The 27,187-nt window shown below is 53.9% G+C and overlaps 2 protein-coding genes across 8 annotated transcripts in view; one reads left to right on the top strand and one right to left on the bottom strand.

Moving 5' to 3' along the window:
* Window positions 1-7,513, top strand: part of SPTAN1 (spectrin alpha, non-erythrocytic 1) — a 58,410-nt gene extending 50,897 nt beyond the window's left edge. For 6 of the 7 annotated variants that reach the window (XM_070378893.1, XM_070378894.1, XM_070378896.1 and 3 more), the window contains 11 exons: window positions 555-631; window positions 1,212-1,421; window positions 1,791-2,087; window positions 2,590-2,702; window positions 3,040-3,057; window positions 5,442-5,496; window positions 5,919-6,115; window positions 6,210-6,263; window positions 6,348-6,494; window positions 6,582-6,729; window positions 7,036-7,513. In XM_070378893.1, the coding sequence (XP_070234994.1) occupies window positions 555-631; window positions 1,212-1,421; window positions 1,791-2,087; window positions 2,590-2,702; window positions 3,040-3,057; window positions 5,442-5,496; window positions 5,919-6,115; window positions 6,210-6,263; window positions 6,348-6,494; window positions 6,582-6,729; window positions 7,036-7,161 (1,442 nt within the window). In that variant the 3' untranslated portion in view covers window positions 7,162-7,513. The remainder of the gene's footprint in view (window positions 1-554; window positions 632-1,211; window positions 1,422-1,790; window positions 2,088-2,589; window positions 2,703-3,039; window positions 3,058-5,441; window positions 5,497-5,918; window positions 6,116-6,209; window positions 6,264-6,347; window positions 6,495-6,581; window positions 6,730-7,035) is intronic. The other variant, XM_070378892.1, reaches the window with a different exon arrangement.
* DYNC2I2 (dynein 2 intermediate chain 2) lies at window positions 7,504-26,924 on the bottom strand. The gene is given in 10 exon segments (XM_070378897.1): window positions 7,504-7,814; window positions 8,043-8,200; window positions 8,461-8,693; window positions 8,896-9,063; window positions 9,530-9,594; window positions 9,597-9,638; window positions 10,147-10,304; window positions 10,815-10,924; window positions 18,178-18,426; window positions 26,703-26,924. Coding segments are annotated over 10 exon segments (1,608 nt in total). The 5' UTR covers window positions 26,889-26,924; the 3' UTR covers window positions 7,504-7,575.
* Between the last annotated feature and the right edge of the window lie 263 nt (window positions 26,925-27,187).

Genomic DNA, 27,187 nt, shown 5'->3' with positions numbered 1-27,187 from the left:
GTGGAGAAGAAACCGGCAGGATGTGGGCATACCAGAGACCCTCTCCCCTGGGCAGACCACTAGTAACAGCAGGAGACAGGGTCCTGAGGCAGAGAGCCGGGCCTCAGCGATGCCCCGGGCCAGTGTGGGGGTTAACAAAACGAAGGTCCTGAGCGTCGCAGCACAAGGGCCACACCAGCAGGACCAGCCTGCATCAGCACTGCCCCCTGAGCTCCACGGGTCCAGAGTGTTTGTGGTCCACCCCCCTGGCAAGGGGACCTGCGCTGATTTCAGGACCCACGTGACCCTGGTAATTGCTGTCTCATAAGTAGCAACCTAACCACATCCAGCACAGGCTGGAAGAGGGACCTCTTCATCAGGGACGTAGAGGAGGGGCCTGGATGCGGGAAGGAGCCAGCTCAGGTGTGTTCAGAGACTGCTGTCAGGAGTACTGGAATTTAAATGTAAGCAAGACAGTAGATGCCTGGGTGTTCTTGTCTTTTGGTTTGTTGTTGTTTTTAATTTATTTCTTAAATTGAGACGGGGTGGTTGATTACTCTTGCTTGGTTTTCCAGGTGAAAAGGAGAACAGCTTGAAGACAGATGATTATGGTCGAGATCTGTCTTCTGTCCAAACTCTCCTCACCAAACAGGTCAGTCACAGCTATTTGACTGATGATTGGATTTTACTCACATAGTATTCTCTGGTGAGTGAATGATGGTCAGCATGTTTTTTTTGACTGTGTTATGTTAGGCCCTGGGAATGACTGGTGAGAGCCTGGTCCTCAGGACGCTCTCAGACGAGGCCTCTGAGCTGCAGCCTGTTGGGTGCTAACAAGGCTGAGCACCGCAGGGTGTGGGCCTCACCCAAGCAGGGTCTGCCTTGGTTTCCAGCAGGTGAGGGTTGATCGGAGCATCTCCCCAGAGGAGACAACATCTAAGCTAGATCACGGTGGGTGATTTGAGAATGGTCAAGGGAGGGCCAGGTGGGCATTCTTGGCAGAGGTAGTGGGGCGAGTCCGCCCTTGTGCATCAGCCCCAGGCTAAAAGCGGGGATGAGGAGGAGCTGCCACAGGACTTGTGGTCTGAGGAGATGCAGAAAAGTGGCCAGGTTTGACCCAGTGTCAGGGGAAGGTGGGGGCTTGAGGCTGCCATCCCAGCCAGGGTGCTGGACAGAGCGCAGTCATCTCTCTCGCCCCCATGCGGTCCCTGCCTTCTCACTCCTCCTTCCAGGAAACCTTCGATGCTGGCCTGCAGGCCTTCCAGCAGGAGGGCATCGCCAACATCACTGCCCTCAAAGATCAGCTGCTGGCCGCCAAGCACGTTCAGTCCAAGGCCATCGAGGCCCGCCATGCTGCCCTCATGAAGAGGTGGAGCCAGCTCCTGGCCAACTCGGCCACCCGGAAGAAGAAGCTGCTGGAGGCACAGAGTCACTTCCGCAAGGTAAGCGCGGCCCTGGCCAGCTATGCACACATGGACAGCAATCCAGCTCTGCTCCGGGGCATGGGATCAACATAAACCAGCCAGGTGGGGCCCTTGTCTTCATGAGGTTGCTGCTCTGGAAGCGCCTGGAACGCTGAGCTTGCACATCCCAGAAAGGGGAACGTGGGAGAAAGGTGGAGGCCCCTCAGCAGTGGGAGAAGGGAGGCAGAGCGCCGAGCGAGCGAGTGAGCGAGCGAGCCGGATGCCCTGGGAACGAGCCCTGGCTTTCTGGGCCCCACACTGCCGCCTGCCCATTCGCCCACCGAGGATGGTCCCTACGGCCCTGCACCATACCTGCAGCTGTGCTCACTCGGTCACCTCTGCCTTCAGGTGGAGGATCTCTTCCTGACCTTTGCCAAAAAGGCTTCAGCCTTCAACAGCTGGTTTGAAAACGCAGAGGAGGACTTAACCGACCCGGTGCGCTGCAACTCTCTGGAAGAGATCAAGGCCTTGAGAGAGGCCCACGACGCCTTCCGCTCCTCGTTGAGCTCGGCCCAGGCCGACTTCAACCAGCTGGCTGAGCTGGACCGCCAGATCAAGAGCTTCCGCGTGGCCTCCAACCCCTACACCTGGTTCACCATGGAGGCCCTGGAGGAGACCTGGAGAAACCTACAGAAGATCATCAAGGTGCTTCCCCACAGGAGGGCCAGGCCCTGGCAGGGAAGCCCTTCCTCCACGAGGAGCGAGCAGTCAGGGATGGAGGGCGATTTCCTTTACCACAAGTCACCGTGTGTGGGTCCCCTCACCCCACCCCAGGTCTGTGGAGCTGCCGAATGCCTCCCAGACGCCTTCTGTGCTGTCTTTGGGCTGAGGTTAATAGCTCGTCCTCCCTGGCCCCCCAAGGGCGTGGATCTTGTGTCCACCTTCAGAAAACTACTTCCTGTTTGTATCGGATGCTAAGACAAGCTGGCAGTTGCGGAGCCCGGGCCTGTCTGTGAAGGGGCGTGGTGACACACCTCTGCCTCCTTGTTCAGTCACTCAGCCACGTCCAACTCTGTGACCCCATGGAGTGCAGCATGCCCAGCCTCCCTGTCCTTCATCGTCTCCCAGAGTTTGCTCGAACTCCTGCCCGTTGAGTTGATGATGCCATCCAACCATCTCATCCTCTGCTTGCCTCCTTGGTCCTCAGGAGAGGGAGCTGGAGCTGCAGAAGGAGCAGCGACGGCAGGAGGAGAATGACAAGCTGCGCCAGGAGTTCGCCCAGCACGCCAACGCCTTCCACCAGTGGATCCAGGAGACCAGGTGCGGCCCTGCCGCTGGGAGCACGGTCCTGGGCTCCGGGGGCCCAGGCCCGGGTCAGGAGCTTGGCCTGGTCTGGCTGCGGCCGAGGGGTGGGCAGACTGAGGAGCACTCGCCGGGAGACTGTTCCCGAGATGAGTCGCTGGTCCTGGATTGGGTGGGACTGAGCGTGGCCGCCCCGCACGGTGACGGTGACAGAGGTGCAGAGTCCAGTCGACGAGGTACTGATGATCTGGTTTTGTCTCTCTCTCTCTCTCTCTCGTGTCTGCCTCTGCCCCTTGCGATCGCTGCTGTCCGGACACCGCCCTGTCTTGTGGCTGCTTGGATCCCGCCTCCACAGAACGTACCTCCTCGATGGGTTAATATTGACTTCCTATTTCTGCGGGCTCGTGGTGTGGTGGTGTCTCCTGTGCTTGTCCCTCTGCCCTTCGTCCCATCGTGGCCTGGCTTGCAGAGGATCCCGGGATGGGCCTTCCCGTCCCGGGCGGGCTGCACGTTCCCCCGCCCCCTCCTGGCACCCACACCCCCACCCCTGATGGCCTGCAGTCCGGGAAGGGGAGCCACTCCCACGTTCCTTTCAGGTTCCAAAGGTTCCTTTAGGGAGAGAGACTAGGCCAAAGGCCAGAGCCGGGAGAGTCCCCGTGCTCGTTCAGCTGTGGGGATTACCCTGGACTTTTCTGCCTTTTTGCCCCGTGCCTGATGGGACCATATTTAGTCCCACGGAGGTCACGGGATGAGACAGGACGACAGTGTTGAGGGGGCTCGGGCTGGTGTGCTAAGTCCCCCTGTGCACTGACCCCTGAGGGCTGAGGCTATCTTTTGCCTTCATAGGAAGCGTAAGGGCCCAGGGTTTCTAAGTGATGGGGGAGAGGGCTTGGGAGGAGCCCTGAGAGGCGTAGGGCCATCCTGCCCAGTCCTGGGGGGGGGCCTCCTCTCCAGGCTGGGGCCTCTGCCCGGATCAGGCACGTTTGCATTGTCTCCCAGGACCATGGTGGCTTAGACTAGCGCTCCAGAGGCCCAGCAGGCAGGTCCATCAGGTGTTAGAGGAGGCAGCAGGAGGAGGTGCCCACTGATGAGCACCAGCTAAAGGCAGAGCAGGGGGGGATTTAGGGACCCCAGGTTAGGCTGGAGCTCGTGTGCTGCCCCGGTGTCCACTCTCCCCGCCCAGTGCCCGTGGCTGTGTCTGCTGGTCTTGGTCTTTGTGTCCACGAGGTGCCGTGCTCCCCTTACCGTGTGGCTCCTCCTGGCCCTGTCCCGTCTTGCTCGGTCCCCTCGTGACCTGCCCGCCTGCAAGGCCACCTGCCCTCCCAGGCTGACCACTGGTTCGGGTCCCTGCCGGGGCACCAGGTGGCCCTGCCTGTGCACTGCCAGCTTGGGCCTCGTGGGGTGTGTCTGTCTCGGTATGCTCTTGCCTCCCTTCCTTTGGTGTATTCATTTGGTTTCTTTTCTTTGAATAGCATAGCGTATCGTCGGGTCATTCGTGTCTATCAGTATGAAGTTGGGGATGATCTGTCTGGAAGGTTTTTCTCCTCTTATTTCTCTTCTTACCTCACTGTGGTTTTACCAATGCACTCTTGACTTCCCCAGGCGGCTCTGCTTTCTGACTAACCCACCGCCCGCGGCCGCGTGGGCAGGAGGGGTCTGTCCTCCCACTGCACCAGCACCCAGCCTCCTGCCCCCAGGTCCCGGGGGTGTGCTTTTCCCGGGGGGACATGGCGTGACTGTGAGTCTGACCTGCTGGGGTAGGAGGAAGCCTGGTGCTTTGCCTTGCTAGAGCACTTTGAACTTGGGGCAATTTCAGAGCTAACGCTGGCTCGCTGGGTGTTAAAAGGGTAGGTGGGGGCCAATGTGGGTACAGGGGAGGCCGGGCGAGACCCCATGAAGGACACGCACACAGTGTGACTCGTCCCTGCACGTGAGCTCGTTTGTCTTTGTTCACTGGTGGCCTCTGTGACCTCACACTGTTATGTTGGGAAGATAGAGGCTCCCCAGAGGCCCCTCGCTCTTCAGAACTTGGCCTTGGAAGGAGCCTCTGGCGCTGTGTCTCTAGATGACAGAACCTGAACCTGGGGTTTAGTCACAGTCACCCCTCCTTTGGGCAGAATGAGAACAGTTTTCAAAACCAATCTGGCCATGATCTCCTCGGCATCCCAGTTTCCATGTCGAGGGGCCCTGTGACCGCATCCCCATTGCTGTCACTTCCCCTGGAGCGTGGGTCCCCTCCTCGGGGACCTAAGGAGACCCGGGGACCCCTGGGTGGCTGTCGGCTCGCCAGCCTCCCCTCCGCCCTCAGGCCTCCTGTCGGGCCGGGGCAGTGAGTGCAGGTGCCCTGCTCCCTGTGGCCGCAGCCCCACTCTGTCCCAGGGGAGCTTAAAGTCGGCTCCTCAGGTACCCTTCGAGGGCCCAGCTTGGCTCAGGCACCAGGTCACAGCCTGGCTGGGCCTGAGGAGCCAGCTGCCTGTGAAAGCGTCCTGGCCGGGGAGCAGAGAGCAGGCCGGGTGGGGTTCAGCCCGCCTCAGCTGCGGGTGAATGCCAGCTCAGGCCACAGCCTCCGAGCCCTGAAATTGGAGTAGCGGTACCTGCCCTCCCTGGCTCCCAGGGCTGCTAAGAAAAGATAGCCAATAGTAGATAGGTCTTGTTCCCTCAGTAAAAGGAATTTGAGAGTGCAGGTCCTTTAATCTGAGGAAAGTTAACTTCACACTCGCGATCAGGCCTCTTGCCTCATTGCGTGTCTGTGTTTAGGTCCTGCATGGTGGAAGAATCCGGGACCCTCGAATCACAGCTTGAAGCTACCAAAGTAAGTGCCCCTTCTGCCCACCCCTGCCAGCAGGCCTCCTTGGCTGCAGGTCAGGGACGAGGTGGGCTGCTTGGATGCCCCCCTTCTCCCTTGCCTTAAAGCAGCCCAGGACCGCTGTCACTTTAGAGGCTGCTGCCTGGAGCCCTGCTTGGACAGGAAGAGGCTCGTTGGGTCCTCAGTGTATCCTGTTGCCCTGGCAGGTCAACCCAATCAGTGCCTCTCACGCTGAAGCCTCTTACTTTGTTGAGGCTGTAGGGTTTTAGCCTCACCCCATCCCTCCTTTGCCCTTGCAGGCAGCCCTACAGGCCTCAGGCTGGGGTGCTGAGACTGAGGAGGGCTGTTGAGGAGGCGTTTTGAGCCCAGGGACCTAGGCAAGAACCCCTGAACCCCTGTCCCATGTGTCTTTGCCCTTCGCCCCACAGCGCAAACACCAGGAGATTCGAGCTATGAGAAGTCAGCTCAAGAAGATTGAAGACCTGGGGGCGGCCATGGAGGAAGCGCTGATCCTGGACAACAAGTACACGGAGCACAGCACCGTGGGCCTGGCCCAGCAGTGGGACCAGCTCGACCAGTTGGGCATGCGCATGCAGCACAACCTGGAGCAGCAGATCCAGGCCAGGTACCTGCGGCTACCCTGGGCGGGGGCCGGGGGACACAGGTCGCCAGCTGCCTGGGCTGGAGGACCCGGTCCCTAACCCTGTTCCTCCTTCCAGGAACACGACCGGAGTGACCGAGGAGGCCCTCAAAGAATTCAGCATGATGTTCAAGTGAGTATCCCCGCGCCCTCCCAGGTGGGGGAGGTGGGCTCAGCAGCAGGGCCTCTGAGCTGAGGCCTTGGCTTTCTGCCACAGACACTTCGACAAGGACAAGTCCGGCCGGCTGAACCACCAGGAGTTCAAATCCTGTCTGCGCTCCCTGGGCTATGACCTGCCCATGGTGGAGGAAGGGGAGCCCGACCCTGAGTTCGAGGCCATCCTGGACACTGTGGATCCTAACAGGTGAGTGTGAGGGAAGGAGCAGAAGTGGCTCTGCCCGAGGCTCCTGCTGCACCCTCCCTACTCACTACATCTTGCCCCCCACCCCAGGGACGGCCACGTCTCCCTGCAAGAGTACATGGCCTTTATGATCAGCCGTGAGACCGAGAACGTCAAGTCCAGCGAGGAGATTGAGAGCGCCTTCCGGGCCCTGAGCTCTGAAGGGAAGCCTTATGTGACCAAGGAGGAGCTGTACCAGGTCTGGAGCTGCTTCTGGGGCCGGGGGGTGGGTGTGTCCTTTGAAAGGCAAAAGCCCAGGCAAGGCTGGCCCTGAGCTTGGGGGCAGAGCTGTCTAGAGTCGCAGCCCCCACCCAGTCTTGAGCCTCAGCTGCTTTGTGCAGACTCTCTTACCCATTTTCAAGTGAAACTCAGCCCAGGCCAAAGGCTGTTAATGGCAGAGATCCAGAAGCTCGGGCACAGATGTTTCTGAAGTCGGGCCCACTGCCCCCACAGCACAGTTGGTGTGGCTGGTCGGGGCTCGGCTGACGTGCACCTTTCCCTCCAGAACCTGACTCGGGAACAAGCCGACTACTGCGTCTCCCACATGAAGCCCTACGTGGACGGCAAGGGCCGCGAACTCCCCACTGCTTTTGACTACGTCGAGTTCACCCGCTCGCTCTTCGTGAACTGATCCTCTGCTCCTAGGTTAGCCTGGCCCACGCTGCTTGCCCTACCGTCGCCTTGCTGCATGTCAACTCCTCTCTGTGCTCTTAAGAAAAATACTCCAGACAGTGTTGCTTTCCAGTGTAACCTTAACTTGCTTAGCTTGGTTTAAGATTTAGTAGAAAACGGTGCTTCAGTAACCGGCTTTAGGTCCAGTCGCCATTGCCACGTTGCTGCGGGGACCCAATTTCTGTCTCAAGGCCGGCTGCCCCATTCCGACTACAGAAAAATCTGAGCAGCCAGCTAGTTCCCCTCTTGTTCACCCTCCCTCAATTTTGTTTTCATGTAAAAGACAAATAAATGACTTGACTCCCCCAAAAGCTTGTCACGTCTTCATTCAGCTTCCATCAGAAACACACAGCCCAGAGGTAGCGTCCCCACCTCAGCTGGCCACCTCCGAGGCCAGCTGGTCCAGGAGCTCTGTCTCCCGGGCTCCCTGTTCAGTGAACTCACTGCTCAGCTGCCACACCTTTACCATGCCCTTGGCATCACCAGCAGCCAGGAGTTGAGTCTGCTGGCAGTTGAATTCAAGACAGTAGACAGGGCTTTCGTCCTCGGTTTGCTTGACTGAAACTGTGGGCTTCTGGGAGCTTTTCTGGAGATCAAACAGCTGCACGTCACCTTCAGGGAGAGTCGTGGGGTGAGACAGGCCCAGAGCCGCAGCCCCTGAGCCTTGCGGCCTCTGAGCCTCTTCGGTTCCCGAAGACGTGAGAAGGCTGTGACTCAGTGCAGCTCTCCATCCCACGTGAGGGAAGGCACCCTTGCCCACAGCCTCCCCAGCCCACAGTTGCAGGGACGCGCTGGGCTCATGCCCCTTCAGTGGATCCAAGCCTGGGGCCCGTGCCTTACCTTCCCCAGAAGCAGCCGCAAACACCAGGGGGCGCACCGGGGACCAGCGCACAGCAAACAGGTACTTGTGGGAGAGCTGCAGGGAGGTCAGGGGCTGGGCCTGCAGCATGGAGTACAGGTGGGCGTGGCCGTCTGTCCCTGCGCTCAGGAAGAGATTCCTAGATGGGACACACGGCAGGCGGGGGGTGAGCGCTGGGGGTCCAGGTGTGGCTGGGGCCTTTCCACCGGACTCCTCGTGGGCTGGTGGGCTCCCCAAAGTAAGGAGCCAATTCCCTGGAGCCAACCACGGGAGCTCTGGGTACTGGAGCTCGGTGGGGAAGGCCCAGGGCAGACTGCAGGTTCTTCAGGCAGTTCTGTGTGGGTCCTGGTGGGACTCCCCCACCCTCCCTGTGCCAGACGCCCTGTGGGCCCTCCCTACCTGTGGAAGGGGGAGCAGCTCACAGAGTAGACGGGGCCGCCGTGGGGGGCGAAGGTGAACTGCGCCGGGGCCCGCAGGGGCACAGAGCTGGGCATCCGTGTGACGGCGGCCTCCTCTGCCGTCAGGGAGCACTTGAGCGGGAAGCCGCCTTCTGTGCCCAGCACGAAAAGGCTGGGGTCGAAGCTGGAGAAAGCCACCGCTGTGGCGCCCACCTCAGCCTCCCCACGGGAAGGCTGCGGAGGAAAACAACAGCAGGGCAGAGCTGGGGGGAGTCTGCTCGGTGTCCCCAAGGAGCCCCGGGCACGTGCGTGACCGCTGTAGCCCTCAGGGACTCCCACCTGCCCGCCTGCCCCCAAGGCGCACTGGCTCGGGGGTCCCATGGCCCAGCGCTGCCTTGTGGACCTACGTACAGGCTGGCAGCCTCACCCCTCGTACCTTCTTCAGCTTGGTGTTCCTGGGGAGCTGCTGCACGGCCAGGGCGAAGCCCGCGCTCAGCTGCAGCCGGCCGGCTCCGACCCCCTGCCAGAGCAGCACCTTCCCGTCAGCAGCCACGCTCAGCACCTGGAAGCGGTGGCTGTGCCGGGGCTCTGGGAGCCAGACCACCTGGGCGACCGGGAGAGGAGCCAGGTCACAAGAGGATACCTGCCCCACCTCCCGGCAAGGCCAGCTGTCAGCCTCCACACGACCTTCCCCTTCTCTTCCAGGGAAAAAAAAAAAAAGGGAGACTTCTTGCAGAGGCTTGGGAGCCACCTGACCCATCAGGGGGCAGACCCAGAGGGTTCCGAGGTGCCCCCAAGTCCCAGCAGAAAACCAGGACGGCAGGGGCTCCATGGAGGCGGCCAGCGGCCCAGGGGGCTCCCTCTAGGGGTGAATGTGACTCCGGACCCAGGAGCTCCAAGAATGCCAGAGGCAGCTGGCCAAGCGCTGACTCCCTGGTGACCTTCCTCCTGGATGGTGGCCAGTGGGCACCCCCTCCCCTGCTCTGCGCTGTGGAGCAGACGCCCGGACAGCAAGGCCCCACTCCGGAGGAGGTTACCTCCTGCCCCGCCCGGCGGGCCGCTGCCCTGACCTGGTACACGGGGTCCGTGTGGGTGTCGTCCGTCAGGCCTGTGCGCCAGAGCAGTGGGTCCTCGGGCGGCTCATGTCCCACACCAGCACCTCGCCACTGTAGAGTCCACCTGGAGGCCAAGCGGGTGTGGGGAGCCGCCCACAGCCAACAGCCCCGCTTTGGGGATGGGCCTCCACCCCCTCCCGCCCACTGCACTAGGACGTGGGGCTGCTTCCTCAAAAAGAGTCCTGGTCCCCAGGCCGCCCGCTCTATCCAGCGGTGCCCACCCCGGGAAGCTCCCCCACCACCAGGCTGCTCTAACCTGCCCACACCCGCCGTTCCTCCAGCTTCACCTGCCCCCTTTCCCAGCACGCACATCACTATGGTCAGCGCCCTGAGACTGCCTGCTTCGCCCAGCCTCACGTCCTGACCAGGCTGAACCTCCGTGTGGCCCGCACCGCCCAAGACTCAGCTGAGGACCTGCCTCCTCCTCCATGCCCAGTGCTCCGACCCGAGCCCAGGGCTGAGGACACCCCGCGGTCCCTGCTTCTGGCCGTGACCAGGGGCTGAGGGCCAAATGCTGGGCCTCGGCCACCTGCTGCGGGATGCGGAGCAGAGACACAGGCTGGAAGGCTCACCTGCCACATGGGACGGCCGCGTGGGGTGGAAGGCCAGGCACATGGCGGCGCTGGGCACCTCCACCACCGCCGACGGCTGCTGGGGGCTCAGGCCTCGCCGGTCCAAGTTCCAGGCACACACGAAGGACCTCAGCGTGCTCCAGTCCCCGTCATCCAGCCTGCGGGGACACACCCGCACGAGCTCAGCCCGAGGCCTGGGCTCCGTCCCAACCCGCACCACCCCAGCCCACCTGCTCCTACTGCCTGACCCACCTCACAATCACCCCAACACAGATGAGTCTCTGTTCCCATCACACACAGACACTGTGCTGGGTACCCAAGTGCCAGAGGCGCCTATATGGCACCCCAAGGTCATGACTTTCCCCAGAAAAGGGTTTCCAGGAACCAGGCACGGGGCCACATGTAGCAGGGGGAGGAAACTGGGCATGTCTGACGCAGGCTGGGAGAGACGAGGCAGGCCCAGGGCTCACAGTCTGCTGCTGATAGCGGGCACTGGGAGAACCTTCCTTGTCTTTTCCTGCCAACCCAAGGCTCGGGCAGCCTTGAGAAGAAGATTCCCAGGAAGGGCAAGCTCTGGGCCCACCCCTCTCTGCGCAGACGGGGAGATGGGTTCAGATGAGGGTCTCAGGGCCTCCTATCGCCCCCCACACACCCCTGCTGCCACTCACCGGCCATAGGCGCAGGCCACCACAGAGCCAGTGGAGTTCCAGGAGACACCAGTCACGTGGAGACCCTGTCCTTGGGCTGGGGGGTAGCTCAGGGTATGCAGGCAGGTCACCTGCAAGAGACAAACCATCCCCAACTCCGAATCCCAAAGCCACCCAGCAGGGTAGCAAAAAGCAGACACAGGTGTGGGGCTCCCGATTCCGATAAGGATTCAAGTCCACTGCCCAGCCCGGGGACAGTGTGGAGCCTGCATCCCATCATTCCCCTAACAGGATGCTTCCAGAAGGAAGAGCCTTGGAAACTGACACGGACACCAGGCTCCAAGTCAGAGCTGGACCCTGTACTCACGTCTGTTCCACACAAAATCTCCAAAGCCTTGGCTTCTGGACTGGCACAGGGGTGATGGCTGCCTGACAATGCGAGTATCCTGGATGCCACAACTGCACAGGTGAAAAATGGTCACGGGAGTACATTTCACGTTAGGTGTATCTCAGTTCAGTTCAGTTCAGTCGCTCAGTCGTGTCCGACTCTTTGTGACCACATGAATCACAGCACGCCAGGCCTCCCTGTCCATCACCAACTCCCGGAGTTCACCCAGACTCACGCCCATCGAGTCAGTGATGCCATCCAGCCATCTCATCCTCTGGCGTCCCCTTCTCCTCCTGCCCCCAATCCCTCCCAGCATCAGAGTCTTTTCCAGTGAGTCAACTCTTCGCATGAGGTGGCCAAAGTACTGGAGTTTCAGCTTTAGCATCATTCCTTCCAAAGAAATCCCAGGGCTGATCTCCTTCAGAATGGACTGGTTGGATCTCCTTGCAGTCCAAGGGACTCAAGAGTCTTCTCCAACACCACAGTTCAAAAGCATCAATTCTTCAGTGCTCGGCTTTCTTCACAGTCCAACTCTCACATCCATACATGACCACTGGAAAAACCATAGCCTTGACTAGACGAACCTTTGTTGGCAAAGTGATGTCTCTGCTTTTCAATATGCTATCTAGGTTGGTCATAACTTTCGTTCCAAGGAGTAAGCGTCTTTTAATGTCATGGCTGCAGTCACCATCTGCAGTGATTTTGGAGCCCAAAAAAATAAAGTCTGACACTGTTTCCACTATTTCCCCATCTATTTCCCATGAAGTGATGAGACCAGATGCCATGATCTTCGTTTTCTGAATGTTGAGTTTTAAGCCAGCTTTTTCACTTTCCGCTTTCACTTTCATCAAGAGGCTTTTGAGTTCCTCTTCACTTTCTGCCATAAGGGTGGTGTCATCTGCATATCTGAGGTTATTGATATTTCTCCCGGCAATCTTGAATCCAGCTTGTGCTTCTTCCAGTCCAGCGTTTCTCACGATGTACTCTGCATATAAGTTAAATAAGCAGGGTGACAATATACAGCCTGACGTACTCCTTTTCCTATTCGGAACCAGTCTGTTGTTCCATGTGCAGTTCTAACTGTTGCTTCCTGACCTGCATACAGATTTCTCAAGAGGCAGATCAGGTGGTCTGGTATTCTCATCTCTCTCAGAATTTTCCACAGTTTATTGTGATCCACACAGTCAAAGGCTTTGGCATAGTCAATAAAGTAGAAATAGATGTTTTCTGGAACTCTCTTGCTTTTTCCATGATCCAGTGGATGTTGGCAATTTGATCTCTGGTTCCTCTGCCTTTTCTAAAACCAGTTTGAACATCAGGAAGTTCACGGTTCACATATTGCTGAAGCCTGGCTTGGAGAATTTTGAGCATTACTTTACTAGCGTGTGAGATGAGTGCAATTGTGTGGCAGTTTGAGCATTCTTTGGCATTGCCTTTCTTTGGGATTGGAATGAAAACTGCCCTTTTCCAGTCCTGTAGGCACTGCTGAGTTTTCCAAATTTGGTGGCATATTGAGTGCAGCACTTTCACAGCATCATCTTTCAGGATTTGAAATAGCTCAACTGGAATTCCATCACCTCCACTAGCTTTGTTTGTAGTGATGCTTTCTAAGGCCCACTTGACTTCACATTCCAGGATATCTGGCTCTAGGTCAATGATCACACCATCGTTGATTGTCTTGGTCGTGAAGATCTTTTTTGTACAGTTCTTCTGTGTATTATTCCCAACTCTTCTTATCTCAACACACACTTTTTTAAAAGCTCGGGCACCCTGTGGCTCCGCCCACAGCTGTCAGCAGCAGCTAACGAGGAGGCCAGCACTGCTGGCCACGGTGAGGGTCTGGTACACTTTCCAGGGGCTGATCCGCATCACAGGCCAAAACTCCTGCGGAAAGTCTCACCCTTCTTGACCTCATAACCCCAAATAGAGAAACCATCCAATGGAAAAAATCCAAGCTCTGTCAGAAGCTGCACTGTGCGCCTCTGGTGAGAATGCAGAATGTGCAGATCGTGGAAAACAGCCCAGCAGTTCTGCAAAATGCTGAGTTACCACATGGACCGGCAATTCTACTCCGAGGGACATCCCAAGAAAACTGCAACAAGCACGCCGACACGAGCACTTGTACACAAGTGGTCACAGCATCATTCACGATAGCCAAAACGTCCAGCGACTGATGGACAAGTATAGTATATCCCCACCACGGGGAACGATTCAGCCGTGGAAAGGAATGACATCCCAAAAGACGCTACGACACAAGGACCCTTGACAACACTCTGCTAAGCAGACACAGTTATATAATCATATGTTATATGAGTCCATTACGTGAGATGTCCAGAAGAGACAAATCTACAGAGGGAAAGGGGGTGAGCAGCTGCCAGGAGCTGTGAGGGAAATGGGGAGTGGCTGCTAGTGGATATGAATTTTTTGGGGGGAAGTGATGAAAATATTCTAAAATGGATTATGGCAAAGCTTACATATCTCGGTGCTGTGCGCTTTGTCGCTTAGTCATGTCCGACTCTTTGTGACCCCATGGATTGCAGCCCTCCAGGCTCCTCTGTCCATAGGGGTTCTCCAGGCAAGAACACTGGAGTGGGTTGCCATGCCCTCCTCCAGGGGATATTCCCATCCCAGGGATCGAACCCAGGTCTCCCACACTGCAGGCAGACTCTACCATCTAAGCCACCAGGGAAGCCCCTATTGGAAATATATTAAAACCCACTTCACACTTTAAATGATTTATATGGGTGAATTATATGGGTTGTAAACTACATCTCAATAAATTTGTTGGGTTTCTTTCCTTTTAATTTTTTGGTTGTGCCACTCGGATCTTAGTTTCCCAGCTGGGGGTGAACCTGTGCCCCCTGCAGTGGAAGCATGGTGTCTTCAGCCCTGGCCCACCAGGGAAGTCCTCAACAAATCTGTCCTTTTAAAACAAAGCCATGTGGTGGGGCCAGGAGGCAGAGAGGGCGTGAGAAAAACTCTCAGGGTTCTGGTTCCATGACTGTTTGCGCTGTGTGAAAATTATGGGCCTGAACACTTGTGATCTGTGCCTGTTTATTCACATTTCATGAATTCAATAAAAGTTTGTATTAAAAAATAAACTGTAAGCATTATGTATCATAACAGCATTTATAACTGCAACGATTAGTACCCTTTAAAATCTAAAGATGAGAAGGCAGAGGGACAGAAAGATGGGCTGCTCTGTGCCTTCACTGGTGGGTGTCTGCCAAGACCCAACACAGCACACAGCTCGAATACACCTGCGTGCGAAGCATCCCTCAACAAACCTGGCTCCATGCAAGTGTATGGGGAAACATTACGCAGCAGTTTAAAAAGACAAGAGTCTATAATGGAAAGGGATCTGAAAACAGAAAGCATGTATATTTATATACATATTATACAGATATAACTGAATACATGTATAAAACTGAGTATGTTTATGTACATGGGCTTCCCTGGTGGCTCATATGGTAAAGAATCTGCCTACAAGGCAGGAGACCCTGGGTTTGATCCCTGGAGAAGGGAATGGCTACCCACTCTAATATTCTAGCCTGGAGAATTCCATGGACAGAGGAGCCTGGCAGGCTACACTCCATGGGGTCACAGAGAGTCGGATATGACTAAGCGACTAACACTTTCACTACACACACACACAGAAAACCTGAATCACTTCGCTGTACATCTGAAGCTATATAACATTAACTATACTTTGATTTTTTTTTTGGCCACACCAAATGGCATGTGGGATCTTAGTTCCCCTACCTGGGATCCAACCCACATCCCCTGCAGTGGATACACAGTCTTAACCAGTGGACCACCGTGGAAATCCCTAACTATACTTCATTTTTAAAAAATTATAATAGGGAATTCCTTGGTGCCCCAGTGTTTAGGACTCCACGCTTCCATTGCTGGGGGCCCAGGTTCAATTCCTGGTTGGGGAACTGAGATCCCACAAGCTACACCACATGGCCAAATAAATGAATAAAATAAAAATGGTAATAAATGAATAAAAAGGACACAGATGAAGTCTATGTAGCAGCCTGACAACACAGAGCAGGCTTTGCTTCTGAAGAGACCCAAGACCGGCCACAGTGCCCCCCGCTCTGAGCCACACGTGCACACAAGCGCCAGCCAGGACAAGGCAAAGGGTCAGAGGTTCCGGGGGTGCCCCCAGGTGGCCTCCTCCCCATCTCTCATTCCGAAGTGTTCGGCCAAGTCGTCACTGATTTTCCAGTTGTGAAGGCGCAGTACTCCACTGAGAGCAGCGGCTCAGCCTTTCAGGGGCTACGACAGCCAAGGACAGCAGGGAAATGTCAAGGCCAACACCCTGACAGCTGGAGTAGAGACAGAACAGCCTGATGCCTCAGCCAACGTAGTGATTCCACTGGGGAGGAATAATCAAGAAATCCACGCAAAAGAAAACCAAAGTGAGAGAGACAGCCTCGCTTCAGCCCTGCCACACAGCTGCAAAACCGGAAAGGGCTACTCCTCTGTCCAGCACCCAAGAAGGAAAGCAACTTCAGGGTCACCGGAGGCCCACACGCCCCACCGCCACCCAGGGGGTGCTGCCTAACCCCCCGCCTGCCACTGCTTCCGGAAGATATGCTTCTAGAAGCGACGCTGTGCTGCGATGTCCACCAACGGGGACCCCAGGAAGGCTGCCTGTCTGCTCAGTGGCACGTCACGCAGGTTCTGGGGTGTCTGGGGGCCTCCCCTACAGGAACTGACAGGGAAAGCTCTGCTGAGCGCGAAGGCCGCAGCCTGTACAGTGGTCTCCACTTTCGTCTAAGACGCCCTTGATGGCAACAGTAGCAGCAGCAGCGCCGTGTGCCAGTGTCGAATGGGAAAGGCCTTTGAACCAGTGTTCCCACTCGCAGTACATGTTCCGTATTTTTGCAATGACTGTTTGTTAAAACGAACGCGTAGTGCTTTTGTAATCAGAAACGAGTATTTATCTTTCCTGTTTTGCAGATTTATTTTTAATCGGAGGATAACTACAAAATTGTGACGGTTTCTGCCATGTACCAATATGAATCAGGCACAGGCATACATACGTCCCCCTTCTCTTTTTTTTTAAATTTTACTTTTATTTATTTAGCTACATTAGATCTTAGCTGTGGTATGTGGGATCTAGTTCCCTGATCGGGGATGCAACCTGGCACCCTGCGTTGGGAGCACGGAGTCTTAGCCACTGGACCACCGGAAGTCCCTGTCCTCTCCCTCTTGAACCTCCCTCCCCACCTCACCCCTCCAGGTTGTCACAGAGCGCCTCTGGGTTCCCACTGGCTGTCTGTTTTACATATGGTAACGTGAATGTTTCAGTGTTACTCTCCCAAATCATCCCACCCTCTCTTTCCTCCCGCTGTGTCCAAAAGTCTGTCCTTTATGTCTGCGGCTCCTTTGCTGCCCTGCAAAGAGGACCATCACACCATGTGTATTTTCTGAAGGGGGAGAAAGTAATATACAGGTGGACCAAACCAACGCACAGAAAGGTGGAAAAGCCTTAACAATTAAGAACAAGCCCTTGGGACGTCCCTGGTGGTCCAGTGGCTAAGACTTCGTGCTCCCAATGCAGGGGGTCCTGGTTTGATCCCTGGTCAGGGAACTAGATCCCACATGCTGCGACTAAGACTCAGACACACACAAAAAATTAAAAATAAAAAAAAATAACCAACAGCTCTCCTTCTTTGAACGCAACTGTAAAGGGGGCAGCTGAGCCCAGATTTTAACGTTCATGACCTTCTTCTTGTGCTCCACTTAAAAAGATAAAGACGAGTCCATACTTACTGTGGCCTTGGCAACTGTTTTTCAGAAGGATTTTGAGGATTTCTCTCAAACAAATCCACTCTCCCAAACCTATCAACGATTTGGTGGGAACAGGGCAGCTGTATATCCAGAAACAGACAAAAGAGGAAGGGCGGGAGAGAAGGGCTATGACCTCTGAATACAGAACTACTCGTCTCCATTTCTCGAGGAAGAAAACAATGCATAAGAAAAGCCTTTACTGCTCAGTCAGCAGCCTGTCCACAGGCAACAGCAGGGTGGAGCAGAAGTCAAGGGCCCGCCTTCCTTCAGAGGCTTCCTGATCTCAAAGCAATGACTCCAACTGGACATTTGCGTTTACAGGGCTCTGAGCTCTGCCTCAAGACCAGAAAAGGCTTGGCAATGCAGAAGTCACTAGAGCGCAAAAGTGAAACCAGAGAGACTGGGACTCAAACTCCAGCTCAGCCAGTTACAGCTGTGTGACTGCAGACAAGTCCCTTAGCCTCTCTGAATCTCAGCTATAAAATGGAGATCGGAGGAATTCCCTGGCAGTCCTGCGCTTTCGCTGCCAAGGGCCCTGAGTTAGACTCCTGGTCAGGGAACTAAGATTCTACAGGTTGTTCAGCGTGGACAAAAAATAAATATTAAGATGGAGATCAGGAAAGAACTAGCTGTCCAGAAGGATCAACGAGTTGGCACAGAGCGTGCCTGGGGAATCAGAGCTGAGTGATCAAGGAAATAAGACCCAGAGTCAGACTGTCCAGCCTCAAACTGCCTGCCTACGAGCCTCTACTGCCTATGAGCAGTGAATGGAAGTAACAAGGCACCACCAAGGGTAGCAGGGAAGGCCCAGCGACTTCTTAGCTTAATATCTGGAAAAAAGAGCTTGGTGAATGCTGTTACGGTTGTTACTGGTGCTCCTACTATTTGGTGGGCCAGGACTTCCCAGGTGGCATTACTGGTGAAGAACCTGCCTGCCAATGCAGGAGAGGCTGGTTCGATCCCTGAGTGGGGAAGATCCCCGGAAGAGGGCAGGGCCACCGACTCCAGTACTCTTGCCTGGAGAATCCCATGGACAGAGGGGCCTGGCAAGACCATCTATAGGTTCGCAGAGTCAGACACAACTGAAGCGACTTGGCATGCACACTGTTACTGGGTGGCACAAAAGAAGGACTTAAGATGAGCTGAAGCCACAACCCAAAGCATCCCAGGCCCGTACCAGCCCATCCCTACCATTTGCTGCTGCTCGGCCCAGTTCACCTCGAAGCCGTCAAACGCATGGCTCTGCCAATTCTTGTTCAGCTCTCGGGTAACCATGGCCTCCACTTTCCGGAGAAAGGCCGCGAGCTGGGGGCCGTTGTACCGAGGCACAGACGGCAGGCTGACCGGCTCGGGGGCCTCGGTCTGCACTTCAGCATCCACATGCTTCCGGGCCTGCACGGACGCTTCAGCCGTGGCAATGCTGGCCGTCTGGCAACTTTTCTGGAGAAGGAGATTGAAACGCAGTCACCAGCCAGCTCTCCTCACAGCACCACTGCCCAGGCACTCACCCACCTGCAGCTGCTGTTTATCCTTGGGCAAAAGAACCACTCCTCACTCTGTCTGCCTGACGACCGTCCCCTTCCTCTAGCCCATCTTCCTTGGGAGGAACCCAATTGGTGTGGTGTGGGTGGAGATGACCCACAGGGAGTAACCCTGTCCAGCCAGAGAAATCCACTCACGTGGTGTCAACAGGCAGTGGGAAAACTTCAAGGTCATGAGTAGAAGAGAGTCACTTTTCTTATTAAAAATATACCTCCTAGGGACTTCCTGATGATCCAGTGGCTAAGACTCCGTGCTCCCAAGGCAGGCGGCCCAGGGTTCAATCCCTGGTCAGGGAACTAGGTCCCACATGCTTCGGTGAAGAGTTCACATGCCACAAAGACCCAGCACAGCCAGATAAAAAGAAATTAAATACATATATACACCTTCTATTAACAGATCTCCTTGACTATTGATTATAAAACATACCAATTACTTAGGAACAGCTCTTCAGGAGGAAACTGTATTAAGTATACACATCAGTTGTGAGACACACCCCTTGTAACACCTGTTAAAATAGAGGCTGAAGGAACGTGTTCTAAACTGAGGACATACAGAGCCACACCGAGAAGGGACAGAGGTCCGGACGCCGTGTGGCTGGAGGCTGAGCCCCTCGCTGCCTGGGCAGTGACCACCACCAGCTAACACGGAGCACACGGTCCCTCATTCCACCCTCCCGACACACCTGAGCTGCACGCATGACCCCACAGTGGAAAAGGACCTCAGAGACCACGCTAGACGGGTGGGCTCCCTGAGCAGGGTCGAACCACCAGGAGGCTGGCTAAGGGACAACCTGCTGCCTCCTCCCCATCAACAGAGCTTCTGATTCACTGGTCTAGGATGGGGTCTTTGCTAACAAGCCCCCAGGTGATGCCACAGGGCGGGTACTCAGATCCCATCTGTATGCTTCCTGCGGCCACACCCCAGGGCCCAGAGTCCATCACCTCTGCCCTCAAGGTGCAGACAGCACTCACGTTGCCCCCCACCCCCGCCTTGATCTGAGGACCTGGGTCTCACCTGGGGCAGCAGGACACCCCTCTCTCCCTCCCTTGACCGCAGCCCTCTCCAGCGGGGCACCTTCCAAGGTGTCCCATGATCAAAGGACGCATGCGTGTCTGTGGGGAGCGGCTTGGCAGGAGGCAGCCTGCTCCCCAGCTGCCACTTCTCTCCACCCTGCCACCCGTCTCCAGTTCCTTGTCCCCCATTTAGCTGGGCAGAGGGACAGACATCACATCAGGGAAGGAGACGCAACCTCCTCCCTTTCTGGAGGACACGGCCAACCTTTACCAAACGAGGGCTCCTATATGACTGAAGTTCCTGTCACCCACGAGAGGCTCTCCTTGTATGGCCGATTACCAGGCACCTGCACCTACAGGACAGCGACAGGGCCCCGACCCCCATTCTCCCCCGTTTGGGCCTGAGCACCAGGCGAGTGTTAAGAGAGTCCAAAGAAAGGGGGCTGGCCCCACAGGAAGGCAGCTGGGGAGGACAGGGTGAGACAGGGCTCCTCGCCAGGGGCTGACAAATGCTGCCAGTGTGAACACGGCTCCCAGAAGTCCCCCTTCCCAGCCCTTCCATGTCCTTCCCTTTGAGTCCTGTATACACACCTGATGATACTTGGGCGTGATGGGAGCTGAGATGGTTCCTGACCTAATTCAGCACCTCTTTATCAGCACACCAACAAAATGTGATGCGCTGTGAGACATTCTGATGTTAACTAGCAGAAACTGTACCATGGGAATATCTCGGATACAACGTTGATGGGAATTCCCTGGTGGTCTAGTGGTTAAGAATCCACCATGCAGTGCAGGGAACACCGGTTCAATCCCTGGCCAGGGAAGATTCCACCTGCCTCCAGCAATTAAGCTCGCCACAACAACTGAACTCATGTGCAGCAACTACTGAAGCCCATGAGCCTAGAACCCACGCTCCACAATGAAGCCACCACAATGAGAAGGCTATGCTTCACAACGAGAGAGTGGCCCCTGCCCGCCTCGACCAGAGAAGCCCACGAGCAGCAACCAAGACCCAGCACAGCCAAAGTTTAATAAATAAACAAAACTGATGGGACTTCCCTGGTGGTCCGGTGGTTAGGACCTGGCGCCGTCACTGCGGGGGCCCGGGTTCCATTCCTGGTCAGGGAACTAAGGCCCTGCAAGCCTTGAAGCACAGTAAAAAAAAAAAAAAAAAAAAAGAGTGGATTTTGTGATGCAACATGGACGTTTACGTTGTCTCCTGTCTCACTCACATGAGACCTCCAAGAGTGTGGGGGGAACTGAACCCAGAACCAATATCAAAGTGCTTCAGGGTATGACCTCCTTCTACTTGACCTTGCCTCAAGTGTATCAGGGTGGTGGTGGTTTAGTTGCTAAGTCGTGTCCAACTGTGCGACCCCATGCCAGGCTCCTCTGTCCACGGGATTCTCCAAGCCAGAATACTGGAGTGGGTTGCCATTTCCGCCTCCAGGGAATCTTCCCAACCCAGGAATTGAACCCAGGTCTCCTGCACTGCAGGCAGATTCTTTACCAACTGAGCTACGAGGGAAGGCCGGATAGCAGGGTAGCAAACAGTTACTCAAAGGGTGACCTGGAGTGGAGAGTCAACCAATGAAGACAGCAATGATCAGCATTTTCACCGAAGCTGGGAGGCCCTGTTATGCCTCAACACCTTTGACTTATAATTACTGCCAGCTACTCTGGTGTTGTCTTCACATGTGAATTGAAAAAAAAAAAAAGTTTAGCATCAAAACTATTAGCAAACTCCAAAAGGTTGAGAACCACAAATCTAATTCCTGAAAACCTGTGAGAGGCCAAACCTCAGGTTAAAAACAAACACGTCCAGCAGAGGGTGTCATCTGGTACAGAACCCACGAAGGCGAGGAAGCAGCCCCGGAGCCAGGGAGAGGAAGGAGAGGACAGGTAGGCAAGCTTAACTCAAAGCAGGGGGGGAGAAATCCGGCAGAATCAGGCTGTGGATGACAGGACGCAAGAAAAGGATTCCATTCAGTATTTCCCGGAGGCCTCTGGGAGATGCAAAAGTACACAAGACCCACTCCCGGCCCTCTGGGAGCTCACAGTCCAGAGAGAGACCTGAATGCCCAAAACGAATGCATCTGCTGATAAAGTTCTAGAACTAAATGGTAGTGATGGCTGCATGTTGTGAAGGTATTTATCATCACTGAACTGTACACTTTAATATGGTAAAATGAGTATCTATCTTATCCTTTAATATGTACCCTTTGTAACTGGACACTTTAGTATGTTAAAATGTGTATGCATCTTACCACAAGAAAAGGGTACATGTCTGTATCTTACCACAAGAAAAGAATGCACACTATATCCTTTTTTTTTTTTCACCCTACGGCATCTGGGGCCTTAGTTCCCTGACTACAGATTGAACCTGTGCCCCTTGTGTTGAAGAACAGAGTCTTAATCACTGGACCACCAGGGAAGTCCCCCACTCTACATTCTGACAGGATTCAAAGAGGCTTCAGAAAGGGTAACACTGTTGGAAAGGAGGGTGGATTATATTAATGGTTCTCCAGTTTTGCCACATATGACAATAACCTGAGGAGCTTTTATGAAACCAGATTCCCAGGTCACACCACATACCAATTAAACCAGAATCCCTGGAAGTAGGGACCAGATATTCATATTTTTCAAGACTCTCCAGGGCATTTCAGTGTCAGCCAAGTCTGAAAAACCAGAGACCAGGATCAAAGCGATTAGGAGCCCTTCATCTCAAACACTTAGACGTGAGCCCCTCCAAACCTGAACAGTACTGGGCATCAGTCTCAAACTGTTTTCTTATTAGCAGTTTCATTTAATCCCACATAAGTATTCTAACAAGACCCACTTTGCAGATTACTTGACTGGCCCAAGGCCAAGTCCCCAAAGAGTCCCCATGCACTCAAAGCCAGGTCTGAATCCAAAGTCAAGGACCCTGTCCCTCTTAGAGATAAAGCAGTAAAAGTTAAATCAAGCCAAAGATCACTAATACTTCAACAACAACCAAAAATCCATCACCGGAACATAAAATTGCACTCCAGTACTGCATCACTACATGGGCCAAGCAAAGAACCACGTTTGGCTTTTCCAAAAGAACTTGCAAAAAAAAATTAAGAAGCTGCATATAAAAATTTAGCTAAGGGCCTCTATAATAATCTAGAAGGGTAGGATGGGGAGGGAGATGGGAGGGGAGGGAGGTTCAGGAGGGAGGGAGGTTCAGGAGGAAGGGGACATGGGTGTACCTATGGCTGACTCTTAAAGATATCTGACAGGAAACAACAAAATTCTGTAAAGCAATTAACCTTCAATTAAAACATAAATTAAAAATTTTTTTTAATTTAGCTAAAACACTCATCACAGGGTTCTGATAAGAGAAAAATTGGAAACAATCCATCAAAAGGGACTGGTTAAATAAAATGAAGTTATAGTACGTGAGTGAAAAAGTGGGTCTACAAAATACTATGCACAGTGTGATTTCATTTTTGTAAAAAAAAAATGGAGGAACACAGACAAAACAGAGAGGGAGCAGGTATAAACCAAACTGCCGGGAAATGAGACTATGGGGTGGTTTTTATTTCCAGTTTTTCCTTATCCAGATGTTTTCCTAAATTTTGGATACAAGGACTTCCCTGGTGGTCCTTCCCTCCGAGCTCCCAGTACAGGGTGCTCAGGTTCAATCCCTGGTCAGGGAACTAGATTCCACATGCCACAGCTAGAGTTCGCATGTGCCTAAACAACATCTGGTGTGCCACAACTAAGACCCGGCATATCCAAATTTAGAAATATTTAAAATAAATAATCAAATAAATTTTGGACACAGAAACTTTTATAAAGAGAAACAAGTTAATCTGGAAAATTAACTCTTTCTTTGGACCCCTTCAACAGTCTTAGAATCTTTATTCTGGCCATGCCAGGCAGGTTGCAAAATCTTAGTTCCCTGACCAGGGATCAAGTCCGCATCCTCTGCAGTGGAAAGGCAGAGTCTTAACTACTGGACCACCAGGGAACTCCCAATACTCTTAGGACTTAATTAAGAATCCCCTTCAATAAAACTTCCCTGATAGCTCAGTTGGTGAAGAATCTGCTAGCAATGCAGGAGACCCCAGGTCAATTCCTGGGTCAGAAAGATCCCTGGAGAAGGGATAGGCTACCCCCTCCAGTATTCTTGGGCTTCCCTTGTGGTTCAGCCGGTAAAGAATCCGCCCGCAATGTGGGAGACCTGGGTTCAACCCCTGGGTTGGGAAGATCCCCTGGAGAAGGGAAAGGCTAGCCACTCCAGTATTCTGGCCTGGGGAATTCCATGGACTGTACAGTCCATGGGTCACAAAGAATCAGACACAACTGAGTGACTTTCACACACACACTTCAATAAAACAGCAGAGACTGATTCAAATGCACCCCTTAAGATGAAAACTTTTATACCGCAAGTATTAGAATCAGTTCTTGGAGCCCTACTGGTTCAAATTATAGGTACAAGAAAATATGCCTCAATCTCATTCTTTGTTTTAATAAAAAAAAAGTAAGTTTGACTGAGTCAGTGGTTCCCAATATGAACTCTTTTAAAATCTGAATCTTCGGCAAATAAGAGCTATTTCAAGTATTTTTAAAAGCCAGTGAATCTGAATTACACATTTACCTTCAATAAAGATGAACAGAAATAACTAAAATACCCACTGCCTTTACTTTTTTTTTTTTGCCATACCACACAGCATGTGGAACTTCCCTGACCAGGGGTCAAACCGTGCCCCCTGCATTGGAAGCAAGGAATCTTAACCACTAGGGCACTGGGGAAGTCCTGCCTTTGCTTTTTAACTACAATCTTTTCTATCCAGTATGGTGAAGTGGGAAGTGCTCTGAAGCCAGATCAAATCTGGCTTGAGACCTGCAGACTGCTGGCCTGAGGCAAGAAACTTGTCCTCAAGTTCAGTTCAGTCACTCAGTCGAGTCCAACTCTTTGCCACCCCATGGAGTGCAGCATGCCAGGCTTCCCTGTCCATCACCAACTCCCTGAGCTTGCTCAAACTCATGTCCATTGAGTCAGTGATGCCATCCAACCATTTCATCCTCAAGAGTTAATCAAGAGTTACGACTTTAAGGATTCCCTGGTGTTCCAGTGTTTTAATAAGACTCCGAGCTTCTACTGTAGGGGGCTCAAGTTGTGATCCCATATGCTGTGTGGTACAGCCAAACATAAAGTTTGTTTTTTTTTTTCAAACATAAAATTTTAAAAAAGGAGAGAGGGTAAGACTTCATGGAAATCTCACCGGTACTGGTGTTGGTGAGGAAATCATCTTCTGTAGGACCTCTCATCGGTGTGGAAAGCAAAGCCTCAGCTTCCTCTGTGGGAAAAATGCAGCCCCCTTCCAATGCTCATTTTTACTGAGGGAAAGCTAACATCCTTAAAATGATCTGCAAGCCCTCACTCGATCTGCCTCTCCTTACCCTCTCCGACCTCACCTGTGACCATCCTTGCCTGCTCATTCCTTTCCAGCCCCACCTGCCTCCTCACACACACCAGCTTTGCTTCGACCGCAGGACCTTGGTGCTCCCCAGGCTGTTCCACCTCAAATAACCTTGACTAACTCTCACTGCTCCAAGTCTTTGCTGGAACATCACCCTCTCAATAAGGGTGCAGTTCAGTTCAGTTTAGTCGCTCAGTCGTGTCCGACTCTTTGCGACCCCATGAATCGCAGCACACCAGGCCTCCCTGTCCATCACCAACTCCCAGAGTTCACCCAGACTCCATTGAGTCAGTGATGCCATCCAGCCATCTCATCCTCTGGCGTCCCCTTCTCCTCCTGCCCCCAATCCCTCCCAGCATCAGAGTCTTTTCCAGTGAGTCAACTCTTCGCATGAGGTGGCCAAAGTACTGGAGTTTCAGCTTCAGCATCATTCCTTCCAAAGAAATCCCAGGGCTGATCTCCTTCAGAATGGACTGGTTGGATCTCCTTGCAGTCCAAGGGACTCTTAAGAGTCTTCTCCAACACCACAGTTCAAAAGCATCAATTCTTCGGCACTCAGCCTTCTTCACTGTCCAACTCTCACATCCATACATGACCACAGGAAAAACCATAGCCTTGACTAGATGGACCTTTGTTGGCAAAGTGATGTCTCTGCTTTTCAATATGCTATCTAGGTTGGTCATAACTTTTCTTCCAAGGAGTAAGCGTCTTTTAATTTCATGGCTGCAGTCACCATCTGCAGTGATTTTGGAGCCCAAAAAAATAAAGTCTGACACTGTTTCCACTGTTTCCCCATCTATTTCCCATGAAATGATGGGACCAGATGCCATGATCTTCATTTTCTGAATGTTGAGCTTTAAGCCAACCTTTTCACTCTCCTCTTTCACCTTCATCAAGAGGCTTTTTAGTTCCTCTTCACTTTCTGCCATAAGGGTGGTGTCATCTGCTTATCTGAGGTTATTGATATTTCTCCTGGCAATCTTGATTCCAGCTTGTGCTTCTTCCAGTCCAGCGTTTCTCATGATGTACTCTGCATAGAAGTTAAATAAGCAGGGTGACAATATACAGCCTTGACATACTCCTTTTCCTATTTGGAACCACTGCCAACAACCCTTTCACTCCCCAACACAATCTTTCTAATCCCTCACCCTTTTTCTTTCATCCGTGGAGCGATTCACCTCTAACACACTGTGTATTTACTTCTTATCTGCACTGTTTACCTTCTGTCCCCTGCAGGCGAGCGCCCCGTATAAGCTCAGGAGGGAGCTCACCCACTGATGACTGAGGAACCCCCAGGGACACAGCGGTGCTCAAAGTCCACACAGACAGACCCCCCAGGAGCCCTGGCACCCAAAAGCCCTGCCCCCGTTTCAGACAACCTCGTTTGTGTGCTTTGGATTAAACGACGTATTAGAAAACGTATCTCGACCTTAAAATGCAGTTTGGTCTTTTTTTTTTTTTTTTTTTAAGTAAAAGTTAGTTTGAAATGCCTAAAAACTGCAGTTCACACAAAATCCTTCAAAACCTGGAGTCTTTAGAGTCTTTAAAAACCCTTTTGGTTGCTACTCAAAGACCAGGGAAATTGAGACGTGACTACCCCCAAGGGTTAGTTTCTGTGGGTTAAAATATAAAAACAACCCGGCCCGGCTGCCACGCGACGTCCCTCGCCCTCCCGCCGCGTCACCCCGAGGCGCGCCCGCGCCCTCACCGTCTCCCCACGGATGCCCTGGACGCCCCTCCACTGAGAGGGCACGGACGCCACGCCCAGGGTCTCGTCCTGAAGCGGCCCGGGCCGCTCGGGGCCCTCGGTGCTCGCAGTCCCGCTTGTCGCCAGCGCCTCAGCTCCCGCGCTTCCCGCCAGGCCGAGCTGCCAGGGTTGCGCGCTGGTTGCCATGGAGACTGCTCCGCCGGCCCCACCCCACCCCCAACCTCCCCGCCTCGCGCGGACGCAGTCCGCCGCGACCTTCGCCCCCGCGCCTCCAGAGCGGAAGGCTGGGGCGGTGAGGCTATCGGCGCCATTTTTCAGTTTGTCAGAGCGGACGCTCCGACACCGGTGAAGAAAAGATAAATTATTCTTTTCCTATGATGCGACAATCATTGCCAGTTTTTGGATTCTCCAACCGCAGAGGGAGCACGCCTGGGGCTTTCGCGGCAACTCTGGGTGGGGAGGGAAGTACGGAAGCGAGGCACCCG

The sequence above is a fragment of the Bos mutus genome, chromosome 11, assembly GCF_027580195.1.
Source record: "Bos mutus isolate GX-2022 chromosome 11, NWIPB_WYAK_1.1, whole genome shotgun sequence".
Lineage (NCBI taxonomy): Eukaryota > Metazoa > Chordata > Mammalia > Artiodactyla > Bovidae > Bos > Bos mutus.
This window is presented reverse-complemented; position numbering and strand designations above follow the sequence as displayed.